The sequence below is a fragment of the Camelina sativa genome, chromosome 19, assembly GCF_000633955.1.
Source record: "Camelina sativa cultivar DH55 chromosome 19, Cs, whole genome shotgun sequence".
NCBI lineage: Eukaryota > Viridiplantae > Streptophyta > Magnoliopsida > Brassicales > Brassicaceae > Camelina > Camelina sativa.
In genome coordinates this window covers 1,425,576-1,434,023 of record NC_025703.1, presented here as the reverse complement: position 1 = coordinate 1,434,023, position 8,448 = coordinate 1,425,576, and the positions used below count along the sequence as shown (strand labels likewise).

Below are 8,448 nucleotides of genomic sequence, written 5' to 3'. Positions count from 1 at the left end.
TTTTTTTTTTTTTTTTTTTTTTTTTTAGGACAAAGATACATTTCCATTCATTCAAATAGAAACAATACAAATGAAAGGAATTGAAATTCCAGAGTTCAAAGGGTAAATAAGGTTACAAAGGTATACTTTCTCCAAAGTCATAAACAAGAAGATAAAGAGCATCAAACAATAATCCAAGGGAACTATGAGGCAGTCGCTAAGAACCAAGCTGAGACATGTGAGGTCATGGTTGCAAGATTGATCAACATCGAAGAATCCGATAGCTGACAAAGTAGTCACGGTCATACGACTTTGTGACGTTGAAAGGTGAATCAGGGCCAAATAGCTCTTCGAGGAGAGGGGCAGAAGCAGGAGCAATGCCTTGGCAAGGATTCGGTGGGTTGTAGCCCAGGTGGTAATGATGGTGATATGCTTCAGTGAAGAACTCTGATAGCTTGAGTGGTAACTCCCACTCCATTGAGATGGGGTCATAATGCCACTAAACTTCAGGTTTTTAGGGGGATACTTCAATAAGTTGATAAATTGCAGATTAAAGGTCTCTATAAGCATATGGGATGGTGAAGAAGGGGGCCTGAAGATACATCGGTAATCACAGCGCCATATGGTCTGGATCATAATGCCGAGTTCATTCATGCTTTCTTCAAGAGCAGAATCAATAATTCGATCTAAAAACAGGTTTCCTACAACAATCCCTAACCAAGCTAGCAATAATGGTGGTTTACTTTCCAAATGCAGTTTTCGAACAAAAGGTTCCATAAATCTACACACATATTGACTAGAGTGGAAGGGATTTGAGTTCCGCTCAAACCTGGATAAACACAGGGGAGGATCGAAGAAGATAATCTTTTGGTAACGGGCTTAAGAACCTTAACGGGCCGAGGAAAATTGGGCCCAACAGCTGAAAACCTAGTTTCGCAGTCGGGGGCAGAGTAGGGTTCACGCAGTGGCCGGGTTGAGCGGATGTCTGATTCAGGGGCTTGAACATCTCCGATGAAGGGAGGGAAGGTGGTTGGAGGGTTGAATCGGGGCTTGAGGCTTTTGAAAAGAACCCTGGGAGCTTGAAATCTCCGGTACAGGAAAACGATACTAACAAGAGGAAGTCGTCGTGCGCCATCGACGTCTCCACCAGGCAAGGCGCATCTGATGGATGAGGATCTGTTTCTGCCATCGAAATAACCTGGTTTGAAAGCTTCTCTTGGTGGCTCAGAAAACCAGATCTGACAGGAATTGGGGTTTCATATAGCATCTCCGAGGACGATTTTTACAGCGGTAAGGAGTTGGAGAACTCCGACCAGCATCTGCTCTCTTTGGGTTGTAGATTGACTATTGAATGCATGTTGGTGGGGAGAGTTAAAAAGAGATAAAAGGGGAATAAAAGTTTAAAAAGACGAAAAGAAAGCTTAGACTACGAGAGCGAGAACAAGGATTAGAGATTCGGGTTAAGTTCCGACGCCGGCAAAGATTTCCTTTACTGGCGTCAGAGGAGAAGAGTTGTTGTGCGAGGTCTTCGATTATCGTGTCTGGGAGAGAAAAAAGATTATGAGAACGAAGACACATCCCCCATGTGTAGTCTATATCAAAAAATCCCGATAAATTCCCAATGTAGGCGAATATGTTTTCCCTTGAGTTCTATGTTGGAAACTATTTTTGTCGATCAAAAGAAAAGAAAGAAAACGTCGAAGATAAGTGTGTGTGCATAAAGACTTGGAGATTGGCATTGACCAGTCAAAGGTATTATAATAGATTGGAACTTATACGTTAGTTCGATGAGTTGCCTTGTCATCATATAAACTGAACTACTTTTGATTTATGACCGTTTACACGCCCACCCATTCTAATCTCATGTCACCAACTTGACTTTGAAGACCAATGTTACACATTAAAGTCATTAACAATATTTATTATAAATAATATAACATTCATGTAAACTTCAATCGGATATTTGCTTCTAACACACGGAATTAAACAGATTTGATTGCACAGCTTATTAATTAGCTTGCATATCGAAGGTTCGATTATTTCAACATATCCATTGTAGACTGTGCATGGCCAATTATAACATGTCAAAGAGGTTTCTCTTTTCTTTAATATACATGTAAAACTTAGGGTAGAGAAAAAGAAACAATATTTGTCTTGGAGAAGTTTAAAGTAGAAGATGTTGATTGGTGAGTAGTTGCAAGCTTGACAAGTGGGTATTCAAATTTGAGTAGAACAAGTAAGCGTTCATTGTATCTAGCCACACCAAGACCACACTTATTGATGAGGAGATGAACAAAAATCTATCATTTTGCTAGATATTTTCTTAATAGAAGGATCCATACCCCATATTTATGTGTATAATATTTCATATCTTTATCTTTATAAAGCAGAGAAAGATAGAGAAAGAGGAGGAAATAAGTGCTAAAAGTACAAAATACCATTCCTGAATTACGTAAAGAGACCCACTATTGAGCTAAGTTAGTACCCATCATTCCAGAAACCAAAAAAAAAGCTACCTCAAAAATATAAAGAGACTTAAGGGAAAAAAGGAAGAAAAGGATGTCAATTAAGAGAAATATCAAGAAATTTAGTAGAATTTAATATGTGTAAAATGAGAGAAAGAACATTACAAATCATTAATCGTCGATCGTAGATTTGAACCCATTACATATCTAGCTAGGTACGAACCAAATTTGATAAATCATGCAATGACATTTATCCATATATCATTCTGTATCATGTTCTGTTTTTCAATTAAAAAAAAAAACAGTTACATTCAAGTGGATAATATCAAACATTTTTTTATCAGGAGTGTGGACTTACTTCATTCTTTTGGCATATGCTATATCTTTTACGGTTTGTCTTATTATCAAGTTTCTTTAGGTTTTGGCGTTTTCCAAATTTTCTACAACCGTCTCTACTTCTCCTTATTATATTCCTTATACAGCTTAGACTTTATAACAAGTCATCTATACGCACACTCGTATTTGTTTCATTTATCACGTCTATTCCCCTCTATTTCTTTTCATCTTGGTGCAAGCATTCAGATTTCGTAGTATAGAGTTCTCGACCAATTCAAATACTCATAATATATATACATCTTGTCAATTGATATTTGATTTATCAAATTTATTTTATTAGCTTATTCAACTTCTTACCAAACAAGAATATAGGAAAAAAAATATAATACATGCAAAATATATCATTAAATAAGTTCGAATGTTGACAGAGAGAACTTCTTGAACATCCGAACAATATTAAATGTTCTATAATTAATATTGAGCGGCGTATATGTATATGTGCTGGTCTATATTCAAATAACTCGTCTGGTGTATATATATTTTTTTCTTTTCAAATCAGCACTATTCGTCATTGTAGCATTAACGTTTAACATAGTTATATATTTTTTCAAGTTATTCAAACTATCCATACAGTATGATTTTCCTATTCGACAACGATTATAAGCGTATTAAAATTAACATGCTCACCTATAAATTCTAGCTAGGTGTAAAATTGTTGACATATAGACAAATCAAAAGTCACACGTGTGGTTGCTGGCACGTTGACTATATAATTTTCCGTGCTTCTTAATTTACTACGATGTTTTAATTGGTGGGTTTTAAATATTTTAATACTATATGTATATGAGGGAGACTTTTGGGGTTTATTAGTAACTTTGAAATTTTTGTTTAACTACATTACTACTAGCCTAAGAAAAAACTCCATTTCATACAAACCAAACAAAAAGTCACATTTGATCAATTTATTGCAAAGTGTTTGAAAATTGATGCTGTTTATGAAAGACTTGTGGAAGACACTTCAAAAACGAAGTAGAGGCTTGACAAGGGCTAAAGGGCTTTGATTTCCAACAGGGAGATTTCCGTGAGACCTGAAAAACCTCTGACTAATAATATGAGGGAGACTTTTGGGTTTTATTAGTAACTTTGAAATTTTTGTTTAACTACATTACTACTAGCGTATGACAAACTTCATTTCATACAAACCAAACAAACAAAAAAGTCACATTTGATCAATTAATTGTGAATCATTCTATAATTGATACTGTTTTTGAAAGACTTGTTACCTAACCAGAACCGTCCAAGAGGCAAAGGCTTGCGCGTAACATGTACATTACAATTACTTTTTTTTTCCGTAATAGGTTTCTCTTACAAGTGCCTTGCTTATATCTTTATCAAAATATTTTTTATTTAAATATATACCCCATTATACGATGATATATTTTATAGACTTTCAACTTACATAAAATCAATTGATAGTGAGTAGGTAGACTTATTTCTATATTACTTTTAAATATTATCTTATACTCTTTCTGTCCCTAATAATTTGATGTTTATGATTTTTCACACATATTAAGATAAAGATTAATTTATTATTTACTTTTTTTGATGATTTTTTTTATAGTCATCTTATGTATATGTGATGATTATTTTTTTCTGACATTTTCTTTACTTTTCCACTTTCCTATTTTTCTAGTATTAAAAATATTTACAAAATCAATTTTTGAGAGATAAAAAAAATCTCTAAAACATCAAATTATTAAGAACAGAGGAAGTATTATAATGCTAGATTGCTAAACGCCTAACTACTGGTGTCAAATTATCTATTCATGTTTTCAAAAGCTAGCTTAATGTTATCTATTGAGATAGTTATGAACCACCCCAAGTTATTCAGGTAAATTATAGTAATTGACAGCCACTTTATTTTTCTTCTGAAAAGAAAAAGCTTTATATATGAAGTATCTTTATATATACGGTGAACTAAGGTTCAATTATTATTGGTTTAATTGATTGCGCACTATTATACCGAAATATAAATTAGCTGGAAAAAAAAATAACTGCCACGTATTTAAAATTTGAAAAATCAAAATCAAGGGTATTTTGGAGGGCATTTGGCTTAGCGTGTGGTTTGCGTGTGTGTGTGAATGCCAATGTGGCATGTCACTATCTTTGAAAAAAAGAGCTTTATCTGAATTATGTATGTTTAATAACATAATTCAAATAATTAACTAAGTACTAAGTACGTGTTAAAGAAAAACGTAAAATAGATCATGTGGGTGTTTATGATTCCACGTTTGCTCTTTTCTAAGAAACAATGTTTAAAACTTGTTTTGCATCCCACCAAGAAACATATCAAAATTAAGATTAGTTTAATACTTGCTTCATTAGACAAAACACGTACGTTTTATAACACTAAATCAGCATTATTGGTCTTTCTTCTTTGTCAACAAATTATCGAACTGTTGTAGCCTTTACACATGGTATAGAGAGTGGTACTGGTCAAAGATTACGTTTGTTTTTATCAGTGGAACGTTTTGTGTTAGTTCTTATCTCATTTAATCCAATCACATCTCGACCGGGTTGTTTATTTTATCATTCCAACTTTATAAGAATTGTACATCCGCAATTCAATGCATTTTTTTCTTTTCTTTTTTAGGTAGTTTTAGTTACATAATTATTGAACGTCTGCAGAACGTTGTATGTTTTTAAGCCAACGATGATGAATTCATATGAAGAAAGAAAGAAAGAGAATTGTGTAAAGGTTGTTTTCATCTTAAAGCTGTTCTTATCCATTTAGTTTATATATTTGAGGGAAGAAGAAAATCTCTTTCATATGTTTGATTTCTATTTTTGTAGATACTACCTAATTTCACCATTTATGAATCATGTAATTGCTATCTATGTTAGGAAAATAGGGAAAATTCAATTAACCTAACAAAACTGGAAAAATTCATGAATCAGACTATCAGAGAAAGCAACCAGCATCGCACTTAATACGTTATAGTTTTACTGTTTGTCCAAAAAAAAAGAAAAGTTATGGTTTTATTGTTTTATCGATACTAATTTATTTACTAAAACTAAAGATGCATAATTCAAAGGAAGTGATATTTACAGTCTCACGATCTTATTCTACAGATTGTACAAACTATACAAGTATATCAATATGCAATACGTTCATTATAATTTGTTCATTACAAATTATTTGTTTTAACTCTGAGAAAAGGATTCTATTAAGTATTAACTAGAAGACTAGTGTATGATGCTTGCGTCATCAGCCGCATCTGGGCTTACGTGGATATGGTTAGGACAAAAGTAAAAGTAACCAATCAGATGTCATCCCAGAGGACACAGCTGTCTCATTTGGGTCCACTTCTCTAACAAAACTTGTTCAATTATTCACACTCAATACAAATGACACGAATAAACAATTCCATAATTATTTTAACTATTTAAAAACGGAACTTTTGTGTTCATACTAATTAGCTTATTTTGTTGGAAAGACTGGGGACCATTTCTCATAATTATACGAAAAATATGCACTCAAATTTTCGGATTCAATCCGTAAAAAAATCCAATTTGAATTCATTGTTAGCAATTTTTATTTTAAATGTATAAATAATCAAGTCTTTACATCTAATTAGACAGATATGAATATATGATACATTTAATATATTTAGGAGAAGATTTAGACTACGTGTACAAACGACCAAAATTTTAAGTAAAATATTAGTATTTATCCAGTTTCTTCTGTTCGTAAAACATGCTTGAGTTCGATATCTATGACGTTATACATTTGTTAGTTTCTCTCCATAAAGTTCTAAAAATTAAAAAATCTATATTTTATTTAGTTAAAGAAATCAATCCTAACTGATTTTATTTAACTTTTTCGACTATTTTCACATTAATTTCAGATTTTTTTTTTCTCTCGGTTTACTTTACAGAAATTAATATTCTGTATTTTCATTCAAATTTTTAGTCTCATTTTTTTTAAATACAAACAAGTACTACACGACAAAAATCTACACACCATAAATTGCCATCGCAACCTGCTCTACGAAAAATTTCAATCTTTGCTCAGTTCCTTTTTTTCTCTTTGGTCCTCACCCAAAAAAAAAAACAATCTTTCTCCTTTGTTTTTCTTACTTATCGATCAAGATTTTTCTATTCATATAAGATTTTTAAATTATCACTCAAAGAAACAATGATAAGCAAGGATCCAAGATCGAGCTTACCACCCGGCTTTCGATTTCATCCAACAGATGAAGAACTCATTCTCCATTACCTAAGGAAGAAAGTCTCCTCTTCCCCGGTTCCACTTTCCATCATCGCCGATGTCGATATTTACAAATCCGATCCATGGGACTTACCAGGTATTATATATACACTCTTCTTTTTGTCTACGTGTATTTCATTTTATATTTTGTATTTAGTGTTATAATTAACATGTTGTTTGATTTGTATCAGCTAAGGCTCCGTTTGGAGAGAAAGAATGGTATTTTTTCAGTCCGAGGGATAGGAAATATCCTAACGGAGCAAGACCAAACAGAGCGGCTGCGTCTGGCTATTGGAAAGCAACCGGAACGGATAAACTAATCGCGGTATCAAATGGTCAAGGATCTCATGAAAACATTGGTATAAAAAAAGCTCTTGTGTTTTATAGAGGAAAGCCTCCAAAAGGTGTTAAAACCAACTGGATCATGCATGAGTATCGTCTTGCCGAATCTTTATCCCCCAAAAGAATCATCAACTCCTCTAGTAGCCAAGTCAATAATTTGGGAGATAGAAATTTAAAATCTAAAGAATATTCGATGAGGGTAAGTTTTTTGCTAAAGTTTTTTTCTTTTTTTGGTATCGCCAACTATTTTAACCGGAATGCATAAACCGGAATATATTGATTTAACCATTGTTTTGTCTCTTTGTTGTTTCAATTTGATTGTTTTATTATTTTTACCCCAATACTCTCTAATGAAGTTTATATATCCTTGTTTCCTGCAGCTGGATGATTGGGTTCTTTGCCGGATATACAAGAAATCACACTCTTCAGTGTCATCACCTGATGTTGCATCAGTCACAAGCAATCAAGAACAAGAGGAAATTGAAAACGAACCATTCGTAGACCGCGGAACCTTTTTGCAAAACGAACAACAACCCCTTAAACGTCAGAAGTCTTCTTTCTCTAACTTACTAGACGCTACAGATTTTACGTTCCTCACAAATTTTCTAAACGAAACCCCTGAAATTCGTACCGAATCAGATTTTTCTTTCATGGTCAGTAATTTCTCTAATCCTGACATCTACGGAAACCATTACTTGGATCAAAAGTTACCACAGCTGAGCTCTCCTACTTCAGATACAAGCGGGATCGGAAGCAAAAGAGAGAGACTGGATTTTGCGGAAGAAACGATGAACACTTCTAAGAAGATGATGAACTACTATAATTACAATAATAGTATAGATCAACTGGATCATAGTATGATTCCACAGTCTAGTTTCCTGAATCAGGAACTCTTGATGAGTTCTCACAGTCATTATCACGGCCGCTAGAGAGGATTTTAATTTGAAAACCTAATGACGGATTAGGGACCGTTCGATATATAAATGATTGCAAAAAAATCATAGGAGTCTATATATGTTTAGAAATTTACCAAACTATTGTGGGGGGGGGGGGGAA

The 8,448-nt window shown here is 33.4% G+C and overlaps 1 protein-coding gene across 1 annotated transcript; it reads left to right on the top strand.

Moving 5' to 3' along the window:
- Window positions 6,852-8,440, top strand: LOC104764042 (NAC transcription factor 29-like). The gene is made up of 3 exons (XM_010487476.1): window positions 6,852-7,147; window positions 7,242-7,591; window positions 7,773-8,440. Exons 1-3 carry the CDS (start codon window positions 6,979-6,981, stop codon window positions 8,319-8,321), a joined length of 1,068 nt encoding a protein of 355 aa, XP_010485778.1. The 5' UTR covers window positions 6,852-6,978; the 3' UTR covers window positions 8,322-8,440.